This window comes from Thamnophis sirtalis, unplaced genomic scaffold (genome assembly GCF_051295495.1).
Source record: "Thamnophis sirtalis isolate CommonGarterSnake01/CBP01778 unplaced genomic scaffold, rThaSir2_p1.2 scaffold_2, whole genome shotgun sequence".
NCBI classification, from domain to species: Eukaryota; Metazoa; Chordata; class Lepidosauria; order Squamata; family Natricidae; genus Thamnophis; species Thamnophis sirtalis.
The window spans coordinates 74,849,184-74,871,879 of record NW_028261382.1 but is presented as its reverse complement, the minus strand read 5'-3'; the positions used below and the strand labels follow the sequence as shown (position 1 = coordinate 74,871,879).

Here is a 22,696-nt window from a genome sequence, read left to right as displayed (position 1 = left end):
GTTATATTGTGTTATGTTATGTTATGCTATATTGTTATGTTATGTTATGTTATATTGTTATGTTATATTGTTATGTTATGTTATGTTATGTTACATTACGTTACGTTATGTTATATTGTTATGTTATATTGTTATGTTGTTATGTTATGTTATGTTATGTTACGTTACATTACAGTTTGTTATGTTATATTGTTATATTGTGTTGTGTTTTGTTATGTTATGTTATGCTATATTGTTATGTTGTTATGTTACGTTACGTTACGTTACGGTATGTTATGTTATATTGTTATGTTGTGTTTTGTTATGCTATATTGTTATGTTATGTTATATTGTTATGTTATTGTTATGTTATGTTATGTCATATTGTTATGTTCTTTTGTTATGTTATGTTGTGTTGTATTATATTATGTTATGTTATGTTGTTATATTGTTGTGTTGTGTTGTGATGTGATGTGATGTGATGTGATGTGATATGATATGAGATATGATATCATATCATATCATATCATATCATATTATTATTATTATTCAATCCTAGCTAGAGGTTGATTTATTTTTCCTCTGGGCATATACAGTATATGTTGAACAACATATATATACAGTATCTGTTGAACAAAATTCCACATTGGTGACAGGAAGGGCATCTGGCCACTAAAACACTCTGCTAGCCCCATTCCAGAGGTATTCAGCAGGTTCTGACCAGTTCTGGAGAACCGGTGGCAGAAATTTTGAGTAGTTTAGAGAACTGGTAAATGCCACCTCAGGCTGGCCCCGCCCCCATCTATTCTCTGCCTCTCGAGTCCCAGCTGATTAGGAAGAAATTGGGATTTTGCAGTAACCTTCCCCTGCCACACCCACCAAGCCACCCCCACAGAACCAGTAGTAAAAAAAATGAATCCCACCACTGCTCTCTTTAGTTGCCCAAGCTCCACCTTGCAAGGGATTATGGGGTCATTCAAAGAAGATGAGGTTTGTATTATATTATTCAATGCAAAATTAGTTGGTCATTTTCCATAATACAGGGTACAACTACGACTTGTTTCTGGTTCTGCTGCCTGTGAGAAGTGACGCATTCTGCCTTTTAAAGTTTATTTATTTATTGACCTTGAGAATGTGAACCAAATGCAGCACTGAGATTGGAGGCAGGAGAGGGGCCAACATTTGAAACAATTCTATTCATTTGGCTGAGCCTCCATTCTAGCCCCCAGTGGAGGTTTCTTTCCCTAATCACAAGAGATCATTACAGAACTAAACGGTGGGTAATCATCAAAGGCTTCGTTAATATTGAGGCTGCAAAAAAGGCCGAGAAAATAACCAAGCAACAAATCAACGATATTGAGCCACACAATACTGTGATTCAAAAGCATCTGAGATCTGTCAAGCACAGAGGGAAATTCAAAGCCTCCTTGCAGCATTAAAGATTTACTCTCTCTCCTGTCACAACTACTGATGCTCTTTCTAATGTTCTCCCCGGAGCAACCCTAGAGGAAGATTCAGCAAAATGGTTTTCTTACTAAATTTATCCCTGTGCAGTTCAGGTGCAATTAGAATCCATGGGCTATTCTCTCTCTCTCTCTCTCTCTCTCTCTCTCTCGGGTATTTTATTCCGGTTTGAGATTAAGGCAATTTTGATTGCATCTTTTTTTTAAAAACAAAACAAAACACAGGAGTCTTACATAAGTGTATATAAGCCGTGGTGGCGCAGTGGTTAGAATTCAGTATTGCAGGCTAATTCTTCTGACTGCCAGGAAGTTCGATCCTCAATCAGAATAGAAACACTGTTCCCTTCCCACCAAAGGTGGTTCTTATTTTTCTACAGTGATGGCTAACCATTTCCGGAACGAGTGCCCAAAGTGTGCATGCCAAAACCAACAAAATATATGCATGTTCACATTCTTGCGCATATGTGCTAGTCGTTCCCAACTCTAGGGAGCAGTGCTTATCTCCATTTCAAAGCTGAGTATAGCAATAGCAATAGCAGTTAGACTTATATACCGCTTCATAGGGCTTTCAGCCCTCTCTAAGCGGTTTACAGAGTCACAGTCTGGGTCCTCATTTCACCCACCTCGGAAGGATGGAAGGCTGAGTCAACCTTGAGCCGGTGAGATTAGAACTGCTGAACTGCAGATAACAGTCAGCTGAAGTGGCCTGCAGTACTGCACCCTAACCACTGTGCCACCTCGGCTCTTAAGAGCCAGCACTGTCCGAAGACATCTCCGTGGTCATGTGGCTGGCATGACTCAATGCTGAAGGTGCACAGAACGCTGTTCCCTTCCCACCAAAGATGGTCCCTATTTTTCTACTTGCATTTTTTAACATGCTTTCGAACTGCTAGGTTGGCAGAAGCTGGGACAAGTAACAGGAGCTCACTCCCTTATGCGGTGCTAGGGATTCAAACCACTGAACTGCCAACCTGATTGACAAGCTCAGCATCTTAGGCATTGAGCCACCGTGTCCCTTTCATTATTTTATTATTTAATATATAATATTAAAACATTAATATTTTCTTACAGTGGACATTTCTAAATAGGAGTATGTTTTTATTGCCAACTCATGAAGAAGAGGTTGGCCAGCCAATCTGGAATGGTATAAACCCTCCTGCTTGAGCAGGGGGTTGGACTAGACTCTAGAGGACCTCCAAGGTCCCTTCCAACTCTGATGTTTTATGCCTATATCTAAGTATGTGGGGGTCACAGGCTTACCATGCATTTTCTTCAGAGTTTTGGTCATTTCTTGAAGTGTGTTTGTCACTTCTTGCAAGGCTTCAGCCAGGATTTGGTCATCTGGCTGAAGAAGTCCATTCACAGCCTTGGCAATTGCCTGCAGGAAAGGAGACGACTCTGTTTAAATTCACATGCTGCCTGATCCCCAGCAATGCTGAATTGCCTTGCAGGAATCGATTGGCTTCATTAGAGCTTTGCATTTTGCTGGTTATGTATTTATTTTTAAAGCGTTGATTTCAGAGGTAAGTTCCTACTGGTTCGTACTGGTTCATACCGGTTTGTACTGATTCGGATGAGTAGGTAGTAACTCAGTCAGACACGCACCCAAACCGGTTTTATCCTCGGCACCACCATCTTGATTTTCTGTATGCATGCGCAGAACAACCTTCATTGCAAAAATGTAATTTATTTCCCTTTTCTAACATTGCACACGTGCGCAGACCTTTTTAGGTGCAAATGCACATGTGCGCACCAAACCAGCAGTAATGTCGACAGGAACCCACCCTGGATCCAGCCCCTGGGACACATAGATACGGCCTATGGGGTCGCCCTGGAAACAGACACGGACTGGCTCAAAGCAATAGCAATAGTTAGACTTATATACCGCTTCATAGGGCTTTCAGCCCTCTCTAAGTGGTTTACAGAGTCAGCATATTGCCCCCCAAAATCCAGGTCCTCATTTTACCCACCTAGGAAGGATGGAAGGCTGAGTCAACCTTGAGCCGGTGAGATTTGAACAGCCGAACTGCTGAACTGCAGTCAGCTGAAGTAACCTGCAGTGCTGCATTTCACCACTGCGCCACCTCGGCTCCTCTTCCAATGAAAAGGGAGATTGGGAGGGCTGTGTGCGGCCTTCCGGAGCTCCTTTTTCAGTCGCAGAGGGTTGCAGGAGGCCAACGCAGCCGAAAACGAAGCTCAGGAGCCTGTTTTCACTGGCAGAGCTCTCGGGTCACCACAGGCGCCCCCAACATGAGTGACATTGAGCTGACCACACCTACCCCAGCCACGCACCCCCCAGCCCCCCACCCAAGGTCAAACACAACCACAGGTGGGTTCCTACTGGTTCGACTGGTTCGGCCAAGTAGGTAGTAACTCGGCTGGACACGTACCCAAACCGGTTCTATCCTTGGCGGTGCCATCTTGATTTTCTGTTCTGCACATACACAGAACAATTGTCATTGAAAAAAAACATTTTTTTTTCCTTTTTTAAGCATGGCTTGGTGGGTGTGCATGCACAGACCTTTTAAGGTGCAAATGCATAGCAAACATTTTGGGGCGCTGAACTGGTAGTAATGCTGGCAGGAACTCTCCCCTGAACACAGCCCTGATGTGGCCCTCAATGAAATTAAATTTGATACTCCTGGAGTAGAACTTAATGTAATGACTACATTGACGCTGGTTGGATTACCACTATTTGCTAAATTATAGGCTACCAGCTTGTTTTAACCTAGTCTAGCTTGTTTGGTGTAACTCAACAAGTTTTCAGATTAGCCAAAATGCTGGGGAATGCTCCTCTCGATCCCTTAAAAAACAGCCAAAGCAAACATTGATAATTAATTTAGGAGACGACTAGACCTTCAATCCTGGTGCAGCAACTTTCTCAGTCAGTAAACTGACAAGGATGAACCCAACTGTGCTTGTTCCTCCAGGGAAGGTAACTATGGGCTCCAGATTCCTGGGAAGAGAACAAAACCAAAAGTCTAGAAAAGGAGGTACAAGTGTTTATTACTTCTTTCAAAGGAAGGGTTGTTTCTCTGAAAAAGCCCAAGGTGTACAAAACAATCTTTAACAGTGATGGCAAACATTTTCGCCACCCAATGCCCAAACCGAAATACATGTGCATGCATGGAAAACAGCCCAGAAAATAACCTTTTTTCAAGCTATTTTCAGGCTGTTCTTTGGGCAAATTCTGTTTGGCCAAAAAATTCTGTTTCTCTACAGCAGCACAGAGTAAACAAAGAGTACAGTCACCATGTGCTTTACTGCTCAACTATTTTAACTGTGACAGGAAACAGGAACAAAACAGCATAGAGTATATACAGTACTATAGATCCTAACTTGTAAACAGTGCTATCTACTGGCTGATACTATTGTAGCTGTTGCATAAAAATATATCTCAACAATGAATTCCAATAAAAACAATATTGCATATTGCTGTATGATGTTTGGTAATTCCTGACTGACCTTATGCAAGTTTATTCACTGCATGTGCTCCCTCTCACAAGGCACTCGTGCCTGAACACCAAAAGGATTGGTAGCCTTTTTTTCCCCACTCTGTTTCTTTATAAGTAACTTAAAAAAGGAAGCGTTACAGTGATGGCTCAGTGGCCAAGACACTGAGCTTGTCGATCAGAAAGGTCGGCAGTTCGGCGGTTCGAATCCCTAGCGCTGCATAACAGAGTGAGCTCCCTTTACTTGTCCCAGCTTCTGCCAACCTAGCAGTTTGAAAGCACCTAAAAATGCAAGTAGAAAAATGGGAACCACCTTTGGTGGGAAGGTAGCAGCATTCTGTGCACCTTCGGCATTTATTCATGCCAGCCACATGACCCCGGAGACATCTTCGGACAGCACTGGCTCTTCGGCTTTGAAACGGAGATGAGCACTGCCCCCTAGAGTCAGGAACAACTAGCATATATGTGCAAGAAAACCTTTACCTTTAACAATGAAAAATGAAATAAACCAGAACCACTGAAGGGCATATCTCAATTTGGCATTAGATTAGAATTCCAATGGAGAATCCTAAGCCAAGGAGAAACAAAGCTCGGTGAAATAAAGAGTCAAATACACCTTGGGTGTCAGTAATGGCCCAGAAAGGAGGCAAGCAATTACTTGCTAAACAAACCCATTTCTGGTTAGTTTGCCATTTGCGCTTGAGAGGAAAGCTGCAACCTACCACCAAGCAACTGTTTGATGGAGAAAAATGATTCTCCTAAATCTCCGTTTGCTATTCCGTGGGAGCATAACTGGCAAAAAAAAATAGGAGCTGCGAACAATGTAAACATAAGCTGTCTTCCTAAAAGTAGCAGCTGTTTGACTTCAAACAGCCTGAAAATTGACTCCAAGGTGATCACTAAATCAATCTTGTCCTGCAAAACAAAACAACCTAAGGATTCTCAAAGACTTACTCAATTTCCAGACGCCTTGGAGAAATTGAGATGACATCCACCAACATACCCAAGGAAGCAAAATCAAGAGATGAAATCAGTAAAGTCCATCATGGTACAACTGTGCTTTTAACAACAATAGCAATAGCACATAGATGTATATACCGCTTCACAGTGCTTTACCGCGCTCTCTAAGGCAGTGTTTCCCAACCTTGGCAACTTGAAGATGTCCGGACTTCAACTCCCAGAATTCCCCAGCCAGCATTCGCTGGCTGGGGAATTCTGGGAGTTGAAGTCCGGACATCTTCAGATTGCCAAGGTTGGGAAACACTGCTCTAAGGGGTTTTACAGAGTCAGCCTCTTGCCCCCAACAATCTGGCTCCTCATTTTACCCACCTCGGAAGGACGAAAGGCTGAGTCAACCTTGCGCCTCGTGAAATATTAACAGAGCTAGTAAGCTATTGTTCTAATGTAATTCTTTAATATTAGAATTCTAATAAACTCTATGGTCATTTGCTTTTTTTTTAAAAAAAAGTTGCTGATAACAAAAACTGCTCCATGTGGAAACATCCCATTAGACAATTCAACATTTAAGGTTGATGTAGAAGATGGCCAGACTGAGCCAGAGGGATGGGTCAAGCCATGTCATCAGTCTCGAGTGCCTTCGTGCCCATCAGAGATTCCGCTGACTCGAAATACCATCCCAAGGAAATATCTGAAGGAGACACCTACAACAATAGAAAAAGAAAGGGAGAGAGTAGGAGAGAAGGAAAGGAAGACGGGGGAAAGAAGAAGAAAGAGGCAAGGAGAGGAGGATGGAAGGGAGAGGAGGAGAAGGAGAGGGGGTAGGGAGGGGAAGAGGAAGAGTAGGAGAAAGGTAAGGGAAGAAGGAAGGGGAAGGAGCGGAGAAAGGAAGAACGTAGGGAGCTAGGTAGAAGAGAAAGGGAAAATAAGGTGGTGTCACAACAGGAGGAAGGGATGGTAAATAAAGCAACCCAAACTTTATATTATAACCTATTAAATGAAATAATAAATGTATAAGAATGACAAATGTAAAGGAGAAGAAGAATTATGTTAATGTATACTTAAAATGGTATGTAAGAGAACAAAAATAAAAAAATTCTATTCCCCCCCCACCAAAAAAAAAAAAGAGATTCCGCTAACTCTTGTCTACAGGCCACCTTGAATTCCACTGACTCTTATCCACCGCCCATTTGCTTTGACCGTTAGTAGTTCAGATTCTTGTAGAGAGCGTTAACAGGCGATGAACCTTTATATTCATTCAAACCCCTTGGGTTCCCGATTCCAGCTATGATTGATCTCCAACGATTAAGCACAGATGTCATTGCCAATAGATTTATTACCCCTGGGGATTTTTCTTCTTCCAGTTCACCAGAACAAAATCCGTGTGGACCAGGATTGGAGGCAGACTTAGCATTTCAGAGACTTCTCCAAAAGGGATGGCCAGGTTTCGTGGCAAGATCTGAAAGACAAGACCAGCAGGTCAACCCCAGCTCTCCCATGACCGCGTCTTACTGGGTTTAAGTAGAGTTCCAGATGGTTAGAAGAAGAAGAAAGTGCCTATGGAGATTCTCCGTCATGCAGGTCATGGTTGTCCCACAGGTGCTTTTTTTCAAGAGACAACTGGACTTTCTTGGTTTTTCTTTCTTGGTTTCGCTTCTCATCCAAGAAGCTCTGACTGGATGTGGAATGATCTACACTCCTTGCAGACAGCAGGGCATTTGCATTCTTTTTGTGGGCCGTTAAGGTCACCTGAAGGTTTAGCTGTGTCCTCAGGGTCACCTGCATGGTGCAAATGGGTGTGGAGCCTTCTTGGAACTGTTGAACAGTCCTGTCGACAGTTCCAAGAAGGCTGCACACCAGATCCTGGTGCAACCGATACGGTGCAATGAGGCCCGGGGTCCACCACATGAATGTGCACAGCATGTACATAAACGCGCGCAGCACACACATGCGTCCTTACCTCTTGCGACACCTCCGCAAGCCTCAGCGACGCTCCAGCTGCTGGGCGGAGCATGGCACAGGTGCCGTGCACTCTGTACGCGGAAGCGCCAAAGAGCTCAAATACAGGAAAGGAGCTCAGGCGGGCGGGTGGGCCCTCTGGAGCACTGTACTGGAACAGTACCCGGTGCTCCAGGCAGGCACTGGTATGCCCGTACCGGGACGTGCCCCCTGCAACTCACCACTGCAACTCACCCATTTGCACCAGGTGTGGGTTGCTTCCGGCATTACTGCCAGTTTAGTGTGCTCAAAAATGTTGCACTCTTGCTTCACTCGCTCGCACATTTGCACAAAAATAGGTCTGCCCATGTGCAAAACATTAAAAAGAGAAAATAAATAAATTTGTGCAGTTACAATTGTTCTGCGCATGCGCAGAACCAAAAATCAAGATGGTGGCCCCATTGGAGAACTGTTTCGGGGGTGTGGCAGGCCTGCGTCGCTGCCGGTTCAAGAGACCCGGGCTGCCAAACCATACCGGTTCAGCTGAACCAGTCCAAACCCACCTCTGATTTGCCAACCTTTTTGTCGTCCTGTGCCAAAAGCGTGCATGCATAATGCAATGCGCGCATTACAATGCGCCCTTCCCCATGCACATGTATGTGCCACACACCCACACACACGGATGTGTGTTCGAACCCACCCCACCCTGCACGCCTCGTTTTGGGCCTAGCATGGCTCACTGCAGCCTCCTGGGACCAAAAACAAAGCACAGGGGGTGCACTGCTCCCCCGCCCCCTGTGCCTACATGTGCGCCCCCCCATATGCATCAGCTCCCCTTCTCCTGTGCATGCGTGGCAGTGACCCAAAGATCAGCTGGCCAGTGAGAGGGGGGCCAAGCATGCACTATAGAGCTGAGCTGGGGTGATGGTTCGCCTGCCCACAGAGAGGGTTCCATGTTCCACATGTGCCACGTGTGGCATACGTTCGCCATCACAGCGCTAAAAGGATGCAAATATCCAGCTGTCTGCAAGGAGTATCAATCCTTCCATTCCCCCGCATCCAGTCAGAGCTGAAGAAGCTTCTTGGATGAGAAGCGAAACGTCTTCAAATGAAAAGTTTAGTTGCCTCTTGAAAAAGCACCTTTGGGACAACCATGACTGGAAGACTGAGAATCTCTACAGACTTTTAGCCATACAATTTGGGATGAAGAACCTTTGAATGGTGTGGGAGTAGGAACGGATTTCCAGAGGGGGGGAAAACTGCAGACTACAGGAACCATTTGCACCACTCAGGTGACCCTGAGGACAAAGATAAACCTCCAAGTGGCCTCAACAACTCTCTAAAAGGATGCAAAATGTCCAGCTGTCTGCAAGGAATATAAACCCTTCCATTCCCCACCATCCAGTCAAAGCTGAAGAAGCTTCTTGGATGAGAAGCTAAACGTCTTCAAAAGAAAAACCTAGAAAGTCCAGTTGCCTCTTGAAATAAAAGCAACTTTGGGACAAAAAGTAAAAAAAATTGTAAGTCCCTATTGCCCAATGTTAGACTAAAAGCACTGAAGAAGACTACAAGCAGACCTTAACTTAGAACCATTCGTTTAGCGCCCATTTCAAAGTTATAACAACAAAAAAGTGACTTATAACTGCTCCTTGCACCTATGACCATTGCTGCATCCCCATAGTCACAGGATCAAATTTGGGCACTTGGCAAACCAGCATTATTTAATTGTGGCATTTGTAGGGTGGCACCATTGCATCTGGGTTTACCCTTTGCATCCTCCTGGTTTCCTGCAGATACCGCTGGGCCAAATCTTAAGAAAGACCAACATTCTCAAGTATGGGCTAATATACCTTGGGGACCTCTTTTTCGCCTTCCTGCCAGACGTAGCCCATCGTGATGAAACTGAGGACCAGGTGGGCCAAATAGAGTTCTCGGTGGCCTTGGAGGTACTGGCAGCTTAGTAGAGGCATCTGTTGAAAGAGAAAAATCGTTAAAGAAAATTAATATTGTTATTAATGGGTTTCATCCCACCACCATGTCCCTCCCTCCCTCATAGAACAGAACAATAAAGTTGGAAGAGACCTTGGAGGTCTTCTAGTCCAACTCCCTGCCCAAGCAGGTGACCTATACCATTTCAGACAAATGGTTGTCCAGTCTCTTCTTGAAAGCCTCCAGTGATTCCTTTCCTTCCTTCTTTCTTTCCTTCCTTTTCTTCCTTTCCTTTCCTTCCCTTCTTTCGTCTCCTTCCTTCCTTTCTTTCCTTTCCTTCCTTTCCTCTCTTTCCTTCCTTTCCTTCTTTCCCTTCCCTTCTTCCTTCTCCTTTCTTTCCTTCCTTCCCTTCCCTTCTTCTCCTTTTTTCTTCCTTCCCTTCCCTTTCCTTCCCTTCTTCCTTCTCCTTTCTTTACTTCCTTTTGTGCACTTCTTCTTTCTCCTTCCATCCCTTCCTTCCCCTTCTTCTTCTCCTTCCTTTCCTTCCTTTCCTTCTTCCTTCTCCTTCCATCCTTTCTTTCCTTCCCCTCCCTTCTTCTCCTTCCTTTTTCCCCCTTCCTTTCCCTTCCTTCCTTCCTTCCTTCCTTCCACTAAAGACTATTCTATTAAGAATAAATACATAAAAGCAGTTTTTCATACCATCTGAACCCTTTTTTACACAATTGAATACCTTCTCCTGTGGAAGACATCTGATCAATAAACTCATTCCATTTCTATTTAACTTTGATAAGTTTGCCTTTTTCATTCTGACATAACGCCTGCAAAACTCCCATTTTTCTCCAGCGAATCACAACGCAACAGCTGCTGAGGGCTAGGAAGCCACAAGCCTGTGCATTTAGCACCCGATTTCTGCAGCTTGAAGATGGCGGTGTGTAAATCAGCCATCATACATCAAACACTAGAAAGGAAATCACTGATCACACCTCATTATCTAGTGCAACCCTTAAGAATGGTTGAAAAGGAAAGAAACAAAGAGGAAGGGAAGCATACAGTAGAGATTGCTGCATGGGTAGTCCTTAACAACACTTCATTTAGTGACCATTCAAAGCTACAACAGCACTGGAAAAAGTGACTTATGACTATATGTCACACTGTGCTTCGAACTCCTGGCAGTGGGCAGAGTTAGCCTGCAATACAGCACTCTAACGCCACTGTAGCTCCTGCACATGGCCTATTAAAACATGAATAAGGTAACTTCAAGTGTGGGTTGGCTATATGTTGTTCCCAGTTCAGCTACATGGATATGAGAGCTATTACCCATTAGGAATGAGACTAAGGTAAAGGTAAAGGTTCCCCTTACACATACGTGCTAGTTGTTCCCGACTCTCAAAGCTGAAGAGCCAGCACTGTCCGAAGACGTCTCCGTGGTCATATGGCCAGCATGACTAAATGTCAAAGGTGCATGGAACGCTGTTCCCTTCCTACCAAAGGTGGTCCCTATTTTTCTACTTGCATTTTTTACATGCTTTTGAACTGCTAGGTTGGCAGAAGCTGAGACAAGTAACAGGAGCTCACTCCGTTACACAGTGCTAGGGAGTCAAATTGCCAAACTGCCAACCTTTCTGATCGACAGGTTCAGAGTCTTAGCCACTGAGCCACTTAGTCCCTAGTCCTAGTCCCTTAGAAATGAGACTATGAAACAGTAATGAGGCATTGGTACTGCTACTGCTTCACAAAAAGCAAGCTAACACAGAAAAACCGAGAAGAAATGGGCAAGAGATTTGCTGTGCCACATTGCCCTGTTTCAAAAAGAGTGTTTGCTGGAACTCTTTTACCTTTATCATCCCTTCTCATCAATATTATTGATTATTGAGTACTAAATTCTTAATACAATACAATAGCAGAGTTGGAAGGGACCTTGGAGGTCTTCTAGTCCAACACCCTGCCTCGACAAGAAAACCTATACCATTTCAGACAAATGGCTATCCAACATCTTCTTTTAACAGAACTTTTTTTATTTTTCTTTAAAAAAAAACACAAATATGTCATCATTTGTCAATCATTAAAACATTGAAGTACAATTATTTTTTTTTGTGTACCCCTCCCTCCCTCCACCCCCCCACCCCCCCTCCTCCTCCCCCCCCCCCGACTTCCCAGAACCCGTACACGGTATAGAATTTTAACTAACACAGTCTAAAATCTATTGAGAAAAAAGAAATAAAGAAATTAATGACATTCTAGATTGACCTTAGCTTCTTCTTACTGAACTAACTTTAAACAATTTAAATCATTTCTGATCTTAAGCATAGGCTAACTGGAATTTCTTAGTCCCGTATTTATTTTGTATATAATCAATCCATTTTTTCCAGTCTCATTTATATCTCTCATTTGAATGATCTTTGAGATATGCCGATATTTTAGCCATTTCAGCTAAGTTTGTTACTTTCAATGTCCATTCTTGAATTGTAGGCAAGTCTTCCTTCTTCCAATATTGCGCCACCAACAGTCTTGCTGCAGTTATCAGGTGCAGAGTCAAATTGGTCTCTACCACTGTAAAGTCAGTACATATACCTAGTAAAAATAACTGAGGACTAAACTTTATCCTTCTTTTAAAAACATTTTGCATGACCCACCATATTTTTATCCAAAATGCTTTAACCTTTTGGCAGGTCCACCATATATGATAATATGTAGCATCGAGAGAACCACATCTCCAACATTTAGGCTGTACATTCGGATACATAGAAGCCAACTTTTTAGGATCTAAATGCCATCTATAGAACATCTTGTAAAAATTTTCTCTCAGATTTTGAGCTTGTGTAAATTTCACATTTCTTACCCAGATTCTTTCCCATGTATCCAACATTATTGGTTCCTCAATATTTTGAGCCCATTTTATCATACAATCTTTAACTAATTCTGTTTCCGAATCCATCTGTATCAATACATTATATATCCTCTTTATATGCATTAAGCTTTGATCTCTTATTTGTTTAAACAAATTATCCTCAACTTGAATAAAACCAATTTTTTGATCTATTTTCCACCTAGCCTGTAATTGCCCATACTGGAACCATGTTTGAACTACCTTCTCCTCTTTTAATACCTCTAAAGATTTTAATTGTAATACCCCCCTTTCCGAGGTAAGAAGCTGTCTGTAGGTAATTCTGTCCTGTTTTTGTGCTGTATTCATATTTTCAATTGCGTGTCTAGGAATTGCCCACATGGGTATCTTGTCATTTAATTTATATTGATATTTCTTCCAGACCCGCAATAAAGCATTTCTTAAAATATGACTTTTAAAGTTCTTATCCAATTTTTTGTTGAATAACAGGTAAGCATGCCAACCAAATACCAGATCGTGTCCCTCAATGTTCAATATTCTATCATTGGTTAAGTGAATCCAGTCACTAATTACAGATAATACCACTGCATCATAATATATTTTTAAATTAGGTAGTTTCAATCCTCCTCTCTCACGTACATCTTGCATTATTTTCATCTTTACCCTCGGCTTCTTTCCTGCCCACACAAATTTGTTGATACCCTTCTGCCATTCTAAAAGGTTCGCATCTTTTTTAAGTATAGGTAACATTTGGAAGAGAAATAAAAATTTTGGTAAAATGTTCATTTTCACTGCCGCTATCCTACCCAGCAAAGATAAGTGCAATTTCTCCCATTTTTTCATCTCTGTCCGTATGCTATGCCAAAGTGGTTCATAATTATGCTTATATAATTTCCCATTTGAAGTTAAAATGTTAACTCCAAGATATTTAACTTTTTTAACTACCTCACATCCTAGCATCACTCCTAATTCTTCCTTTTGTTTAATATTCATATTTATAGCTAATATTTTGGTTTTTCCTAAGTTTATTTTAAAGCCCGACACTTGACCATATTGATTAATCATATTCATTAAAACCATACTAGATTCCTGCGGTTGTTCCAATATTATGACCAAATCATCCGCAAAAGCGCGGACTCTATATTCTTGCTGCCTAATCTTGATCCCTTTTAAACCATCCAAGCCCCGTATTTTATTCAACAATACTTCCAAAGTTATAATAAACAATAATGGGGACAAAGGACAGCCCTGTCTTGTACCTTTTCCAATTTGAAAAGAGTCTGTTAGACTTCCATTGACTATAATTTGTGCTGTTTGCTGTTGGTATATTGCTTTAATTGACTGTAGAAAGTTATCTCCTATCTGCATTTTTTGCAGTATCTTCAACAGAAATTGCCAGTTAACTCGATCAAAGGCCTTCTCAGCATCCAAAAATATAAACGCAGCAGGGATCTGGTTGTTCTTTCCCAAATATTCTAATGCATTAATAATTAATCTAACATTACTTTTCATCTGTCTCCCTTGTATAAAACCTGTTTGGTCCGTGTGTATCAATTGTTGAATGACCAACATTAACCTATTTGCTAATATTTTAGTAAAAATTTTATAATCTACATTCAGCAATGAAATAGGTCTATAATTTTTGGGTTGAGTAGTATCTTGTTCTTCTTTGGGTATCAAAGATATAAACGCTGTCTTCCAAGATGGAGGGACTTTACCTTCCGTTTGAATCATATTAAATAATTCTCTAAGAGGTTCTACCATTTCTAACTGTAAGTTTTTATAGTAAACCGCTGTCAAGCCATCTGTACCTGGTGCTTTCCCTAACTTTAATTGCTTAATTACCTGCAGGATTTCCCCCGAGGTTATTGGTTGATTCAATTTTTGCCTGTGTTCTTCTCTAACTGAAGGTATTTTCTCTTTGTCTAAATATTTGTCTATGTCTAAACCATTAATTTTATCCCCTTTATACAGTTCTGTAAAAAATTCCCAGAAAGCCTTTTGAATCTCTTCCTGTTGAAACACCTCCTTCCCTCTGTAAAACAGTTTAGATATATTTCGAGTTTTCCTTTTTTTCCTAATCTGATAAGCTAACCATCTGCCAGGTTTGTTTGCATTACAAAAAGTATTGTGTTTTGCATATAATAGATTAGTAGCCACCTGGTCAGAGATCAACATGTCAAATTGAGATTTTAATATGTTAATAGTTTCCTTAACCTTTGTATCGTCTGGGTTCATTGTTAACTCCAGCTCTTTTCTCTTAATTTCCTCTTCCAGTTCTGTTCGTTTTAACCCTTGCTTATTTCTATGTGTTTTATTTATATTCATCAAAACTCCTCTCATATACGCTTTGCTTGCGTCCCATACAAATTCCATAGATGTACCCTTATTCATATTCAAAACAAAATATTCAGATAATAATTTTTTACAATCATTAATATACTTTTCATATCTAAATAAGTTTTCATTCAATCTCCAAGACCTTTTTGCCTGCACTACCCTTCCCAACTCCATCCAAACTGGATTATGGTCAGAAAGGACCCTAACTGCAATCTTTGTTTTCTTGACCCTAGAAAGCAAATCGTTAGTGGTTAGGATAAAATCAATCCTTGAAAGGGATTGATGCCTGTCCGAGAAGAAAGTGAAGTCATATTCCTCTGCATTTCTTTCTCGCCAAATATCTCTCAATTCAAAATCATCCATAATGTCAAAGAAAGATTTGGGTAACTTTGCTCGCATCTTGGTATTTAGGCGGGAAATCTTCTTATCTCTCTTAGTGTCTATCACTCCATTCCAGTCACCCAATAGTATACAGGAACTATAGTCCCACTGTGCTAATTTAGCATGAAGATTTCTATAGAATCTATCTTGCTGTTGATTGGGAGCATAAATTCCCAAAAGTAATGTCTTTTTCCCTTCTAAGATTAAGTCTAAAGCAATATATCTTCCGAAGGGATCTGCTTCTATTAATTCAGCTTTCATATCTTTTCTTAAGTATACAACTATACCATTCTTCTTTTCCATAGCAGAAGCTGCAAAATGTTGACCAAGTTTTGAGTTGATCAAATATTTTTGATCAGTTGACTTGATATGAGTTTCTTGCAAACAAATTACATCGTTCTTAAACTGTTTGAGATAATGAAATATTTTCTTCCTCTTCTGTGGAGAGTTCAGTCCATTGACATTCCATGTTAAAATCTTAGTTGTCATTTTTGGTTGGTTGAAGCATTTTTAGAGCTTCCTGCACGGCCTGTTTAACCTTAGGTCTAGCTCCTCCCATTGCTTCCAGATTTGTTGTTGTAGATCCTTGATCGATGGCCGATGATTGTTGATGCTGTTGCCAACATCTTCTTAAAGACTTCGAGTGTTGGACCATTCACAACTTCTGGAGGCAAGTTGTTCCACTGATTAATTGTTCTAACTGTCAGGAAATTTCTCCTCAGTTCTAAGTTGCTTCTCTCCTTCATTAATTTCCACCCGTTGCTTCTTGTTCTACCCTCAGGTGCTTTGGAGGATAGTTTGACTCCCTCTTCTTTGTGGCAACCCCTGAGATATTGGAACACTGCTATCATATCTCCCCTAGTCCTTCTCTTCATTAAACTAGACATACTCAGTTCCTGCAACCATTCTTCATATATTTTAGCCTCCAGTCTCCTAATCATCTTTGTTGCTCTTCTCTGCACTCTTTCTAGAGTCTCCACATCTTTTTTACATGGTGGTGGCCAAAACTGGATGCAAATATTCCAAGTGTGGCCTTACCATAACCTTATAAAGCAGTGTCAACACTTCATGTGATCTTGATTCTATCCCTCTGTTGATGCAGCCTAGAACTGTGTTGGCTTTCTTTGGCAGCTGCTGCACACAGCTGGCTCCTATTGAAATGGCTGTCCACTAGGACTCCAAGATCCCTCTCACAGTTACTCCTATTGAGCAAGGTACCACCTATACTGGACCTGTGCATTTTGTTTTTCTTGCCTAATTGTAGAACTTTACTTTTTTTCACCATTGAATTTCATTTTGTTAGATAGTGCCCAATGTTCAAGTTCTTTATATTAATTGTTACCAGTCTACTTTAAAAGGAGAGGGAATGTCAGAATTTGCCAAAATGGCTAAACAGATTTGGTCAAAGAACACAACAAAAACATTTTGGGGAAAGACTGTAAGCCTTGTATGCTTTCTTTTTATTTTTTACACCCTCTTGTTTTTGTTACTTTTTCTTTTGTCTTTTGATGTGTCATTTATTACATGTAAATTACAGGATTACATATAAATAGAAAGCAGATTTTAAATATGACATCTAAGCAACGCTATTTTCTCTTCTGTGGAACAAGTGCCATCTACAGGAACTTTTGCAGCATTGCAGAGAAAAAAGCAGAGGGTTCACTATTCCAGGTGTATTTTTAAAGAATGCATGTTTTGTTTACCTTTCCAAACAGTTTGCAAAAATTTTGTTCTCTTCCTCTTGCTTTGTCCTGCCTCACACTCACAAATCAAATATCTCCTGCCAATTCATATCCTATTTTTAGCAAGACAAATACTGAGAGCACACTGTTCTGACCGAGGCTTCCCCAAAAAGCACGAGGCAGACAAAACCCCTTTTATTAAACAAATGTGAATTCCTCTCCATCACATTCAAGGAAGGCCTGGCAAACAGTCTTTCAAAGGAATATTTATAACCACAGACCTTATCTATCTTGGAAAGCTGCCATGTAAATATTTTCCAAACGCAGTACTGTGCAAGGAAAGACTGGGCACAGAGTCTCTGAGATTCACGGACAGATCTTCACACTCCTGAAATGAATGAATGAATGGTTTCCTGCAAAAGCCCACTCCCCTTTCGCTCCTCTTTTATTTCCTATGGGAGGAGCCAATCCCCTTCCACCTTTGTCTTTACTCCCAAGTCTACCCTGATTTCTCAGTTGTTCTTTTCTTCTGGCAGCTCTGTGCATGCGCATACTAGGAACAGGCTCCAGCTGTTCTTCTGCCTCACTGCTGTCTAGCTCCATAGGCACCTGATCACTGCTAGATGGCCTTGGCCCTGTCTCTGCCTCCAATGCAGAGCCCTCGTCCGAGCCTTCCCCAGCCTCCAAGACTGGCCCATGCTCCTCCTCAACCTCCTCACTGTATGACTTTGCTGCCAGCTCTGCTGGTAGTTGACGGGCCACAATATACACAAATGGTTCAGGGTGTTTCAAAAAGTAAAAGTGGAGATCCCAACTCAAAGACAAGTCTGATAGGGAAGTTAGCATCCACTCCTCTAGTATGCAGTAAAGAAAGGAAACATGCTTCCTAGAGCAGAGGTCTCCAACCTTGGCAACTTTAAGACTTGTAAACTTCAACTTCCAGAATTCCCCAACCAGCAAAGGAACTCTTGGAGTTGAAGTCCACAAAATTGCCATAGTTGGAGACCCCTGTCCTAGAGCATGATGAAGCACAATGTCAGATCTCCATGGTTAAATGTCATGCGTGAGAAGGAATTTCAGTACCTTGTTGACCTGGAAACGAAGTTGATGGCTCTCAATTAAGTAAACTAACCGATGAGCAATCTCCATCCATGGACTATAGAAAGGAGGAAGTTCTTTCTTAAAAAGAGAGGTCAAAAAAAGTAATGTGATTATATAAATTAATTGTATACATAGAGTTGTTCAGATTAGATTGGAAATGGAGAGCCCATGATCCTTAGTCATTGTGAGATTACAATTCCCAGCATCCAATGCCTACTGTGAACACTGGCTTAGGATGTTGAGGATAGTTCAGTGCAGTTTTTCTACTCTTTAATTTAAAAAAAAACTTCTAAAAGGAATTATCATCCTCAAAGTGGAGAAATTGAGAACTTGGAGTTCTCCAATAGTTGCTAATTCCCAGCTGCGCCAGCTAGAAAATCCAGTTTCACATTCGCTACCGGTGTCCCGAAGAACAGATATTCTAAGCTTGGCCAACATACAGTGGATTTGTGTGAGGATAGGGGAATGTCATTTGTTTGTTCCTTGTTTTTCTTTAAGCCAGATTTGTTTCAGATTAACAGAGTTGGAAGGGACCTTGTGGGTCATCTAGCCCAACCCCACCCTACCCAAGCAGGAGACCCTACACCATTTCTGACAGGTGGCAGTCCAGTCTCTTCTTGAAAGCTTCCAGGAATGGAGCTCCCACAACCTCCAAAGGCAACTTCTGTTCCATGGGTTGATTGCTCCCACTGTCAGAAAAATGTCTCCTTATTTCCAGGTTGAATCTCTCCTTGATCCATTTCCATCCATTATTCCTTGTCTGGCCTTCAGGTGCTTTGGAAAACAGCTTGATTCCCTCCTCTCTGTGGCAGCCCCTCAAATATTGAAACCCTGCTCTCATGTCTCCCCTGGTCCTTCTCTTCACTAGACTAGCCAACCCCACATGCTGTGACCACTAGTCCCCTAATCATCCTGGTTGCTCTTCTCTGCACTCTTTCTAGAGTCTCAACTCTCAACAAGAGATATAGTAGAAGGACACATCAAAGAGCTTGGGGAGGCATGGAAAGAAACTTTTTCAGCATGTGGGAAGGGAATATATTCATAATTGACATTAAGGTAACTGATTTTATTTATTCATTCATCTAATTTACATAGCATCCCATTCTACCTAACAACATTCTACCTACTCTGAGCAATGTACTACTATGTAAAGCAGACTTAATTCTCATTTACTTTGTATCAATTATATATATTTTTTCTTCTAGCTTCAATCATTCTCTCTCCTTAGATCTTTTGTCCCAGAAGGTTATGCATTTTTACAGGCATTTGATTGCGTGAAAAATGAAAAAAAGATCCATTAAAAAGAAGCTTTCTTCTCCCAACAAAACTTACCTTATGTCATTTCACAGATCACTAGCTCAATGGAATGGTATCTTCAAGTCTCTATTTATTTAGAGACAGACAACATTCATTATGTCGCCACTATATAAAAAGATGTTGAGAAAGAGTGCAGAGAAGAGCAACAAAGATTATTAGGGGACTGGAGGCCAAAACATACGATGAACGGCTGCAGGAACTGGGCATGGCTAATCTAGTGAAGAGAAGGACTAAGGGAGACATGATAGCAGTCTTCCAATATTTGAGGGGCTGCCACAAAGAGGAGGGGGGTCAAGCTGTTTTAAAGCCTTAGTAAGACCACACCTAGAATCCTTCATCCAGTTTTGGTCACCATACTGTTAAAAATATGTTGAGACTCTAGAAAGAGTGCAGAAAAGAGCAACAAAGATTATTAGGGGACTGGAGGCTATAACATATGAGGAACGGTTGCAGGACCTGTGCCTGGCTAGTCTAGTGAAGAGAAGGACCAGGGGATACATGATAGCAGTCTTCCAATATTTGAGGGGCTGCCACAGAGAGGAGGAGGGTCAAGCTATTTTCCAAAGAACCGAGAGAAGGACAAGAAGCAATGGGCGGAAACTAATCAAAGAGAGAAGCAACTTAGAACTAAGGAGAAACTTCCTGACAGTTAAAACAATTAATCAGTGGAACAGAAGTTGCCTCCAGAAGTTTTGGATGGAAGTTTTTAAGAAGATGTTGGATAACCATTTCTCTGAAGTGGTGTAGGGTCTCTTAAATATTCAAATCCCAAATCCCAAAACAATCCCAGATCATTCTGCCTCTCTCTGCAAGCCCAAATCCATCAAGATAAGTAGACAATCATGGGAAAGATCAGAGGGAGTCTTCTTCCTCAACTTCCTTTCTTCCTTGGACCCAGCATTTTAACGCTTTCTCCTTCTTCCCACACCTTTAGTTTTTGGTAAAAGGCTGTACCTACCAGTGGATTTGGAAGAAGGAAACCATAGTCTTCAGAAATATGAAATCTCTTCAGTGTGAATGCCGGCTTCTGTTTCACAGAAAGTGTAGAGTTCTCCATTCTTATGAGATTTAACAGCCACGATTGGGAATTTTTAGCTGACTGAATTTGGGATGAAGTGAAGCTCAGAATCCCACAGTAACTGCTGACCAAGGCAACCTTACTTGTAACTATTAATAGATTTTGATTAGGTGAAGTATTTCCTCTCCTCATAGTCCCAGACCTTTGGCCTGTTGAATGTCACTGACCAATGATCAGTGACGCTGGATAAACATCAGGGTGGTGCGCTGATAACACCCTCAAAAAGGCCAAATTCAGAAACAGAAAAGAATTTCAAAGGGATGGGACCATCTACAAAGTGAATCATTAAAGGCAAAAACTGCCAACTCGTTTGATAAGAATAAAAAACAAAAGAGATACAGAATAACAGAGTTGGAAGGTGAGGTACTAACACCACTCTATAAAGTCTTAGTAAGACCACACCTGGAATACTTCATCCAATTTTGGTCACCACACTATGAAAAAGATGTGGAGACTCTAGAAAAAGTGCAGAGAAGAGCAACCAAGATGATTATGGGACTGGAGGCTAAAACATATGAGGAACGGTTGCAGGAACTTGGTAGGTCTAGTTTAATAAAAAGAAGGACCAGGGGAGACATGATATCAGTGTTCCAATATTTGAGAGGCTGACACAGAGATGAGGTGGTCAAGCTTTTTTCCAAAGTCTTAAAGCCTTAATAAGACCACCCCTAGAATCCTGCATCCAGTTTCGGTCACCACACTGTAAAAAAGATGTTGAGACTCTAGAAAAAGTGCAGAGAAAAGCAACCATGATGATTGGCGGTGCCATCTTGTTTTGGGCGGCTGCCAGAACCCACCTCTGACTATCAGTGATGGTGGAAGAGGTTGTGGAGATTCTTTGGTTGTTTAATGTTTGCTTGTTTTGCAGTTCATTGATTATAGGGTGTCAGGAAATCTGGGATAGTTCAGCTGAACTTCTAATTCAGTTATTAAACAGGACACATCCTTGTCATCTGATGTTGGCTCTGGGTAATCACCATCTTATCTCTGTTTGCCCGTGGAGAATGCTGGATTAAACATTTGTTAGTGTGAATTGCAGAAACACTCTTTCCCCAACACTTGTGTTCTTGTTCTGTAAGACCCCCTAGATAACAAGAAGATTGTTGGCAAGCTAAGGTGAGCCAAACCTCAGAATTTGCTTACAGATGTCCAAAGTTCAACCCCTGCTTACTTCCAGGGAGAAAGGTTGGATACGAAGTGATGATGGGAAATCTTCCCTACTTGAGACTTTAGAATTCTAATGCTCCCTTCAAGAAATATTTGTGGCTTGTTGGACACTTAATCTACGCTGGTTGTTTGCATATTGCCGAAGGAGCTGTTGAAAGAACATTTTGCATATGCTGATGTAAATATTGAAATGTCAATTCAGAATATTTTCCCCCTGTGCCAGTGTGCCTGGCCTTGATTTTATTTAATAATAATAAAAAGTTTATTTTTTAATATAATCATTCCATCTTCAGTTGAACAGTGTGTTGTCTGGGTACAAATATTTTTGTTACACAATAATCAAAATTACAACATCCTTCATTAAATTAATATTGATTCTGCAGTCTTGAACATAATAATATTCCACATTTAATTCTACAATATTAACATAATAATATTCAACATACTAGTCATAATATTTATCTATCTCTTTTAACATATCTTCTTTATTTTGTTTCCTTATTTCTAACTCCCATATTTATTATTTAACCATTGGCAACCAGTTTGCTCTTTCTCCTTAATTGCCAGTGTTAATCTATTCATTTCTGTGCATTCTAATATTTTCCTAATCACATTCTCATCTGTAGGTATCTCTTCACTTTTCCAATTTTGTGCAAATATAATTCAAGAAGCAGTTAATATATGGATAACTAAGGAGAGGAGAACAGGGAATAAGAATAGAATAGAATAGAATAGAATAGAATAGGAATAGGAATAGGAATAGGAATAGGAATAGGAATAGGAATAGGAATAGGAATAGGAATAGGAATAGGAATAGGAATAGGAATAGGAATAGAGATAGGATAAGATAGGATAGGGATAGGGATAGAATAGGATAGGATAGGGAATATGAATAGAATAGAATAGAATAGGGAATAGGAATAGAATAGAATTCTTTATTGGCCAAGTGTTTGGACACACAAGGAAGTTGTCTTTGGTGCAGACGCTCTCAGGGTACATAAAAGAAAAAAAGAAAGAAATACATTAATCAAGAATCATAAGATACAACACTTAGTGATAGTGTTGAT

At 41.0% G+C, this 22,696-nt stretch overlaps 1 protein-coding gene across 1 annotated transcript in view; it reads right to left on the bottom strand.

Annotated features, from left to right (window-relative positions):
- The window catches only part of IDO2 (indoleamine 2,3-dioxygenase 2), a 30,192-nt gene extending 9,688 nt beyond the window's left edge, over nucleotides 1-20,504 (bottom strand). The window contains exons 1-7 of the mRNA XM_087706122.1: nucleotides 20,343-20,504; nucleotides 18,050-18,145; nucleotides 9,640-9,759; nucleotides 7,192-7,310; nucleotides 5,849-5,863; nucleotides 4,299-4,398; nucleotides 2,703-2,820 (exon numbers count right to left, since the gene is read on the bottom strand). Of these exons, the coding sequence (XP_087562248.1) occupies nucleotides 2,703-2,820; nucleotides 4,299-4,398; nucleotides 5,849-5,863; nucleotides 7,192-7,310; nucleotides 9,640-9,759; nucleotides 18,050-18,145; nucleotides 20,343-20,441 (667 nt within the window). The 5' untranslated portion in view covers nucleotides 20,442-20,504. The remainder of the gene's footprint in view (nucleotides 1-2,702; nucleotides 2,821-4,298; nucleotides 4,399-5,848; nucleotides 5,864-7,191; nucleotides 7,311-9,639; nucleotides 9,760-18,049; nucleotides 18,146-20,342) is intronic.
- Between the last annotated feature and the right edge of the window lie 2,192 nt (nucleotides 20,505-22,696).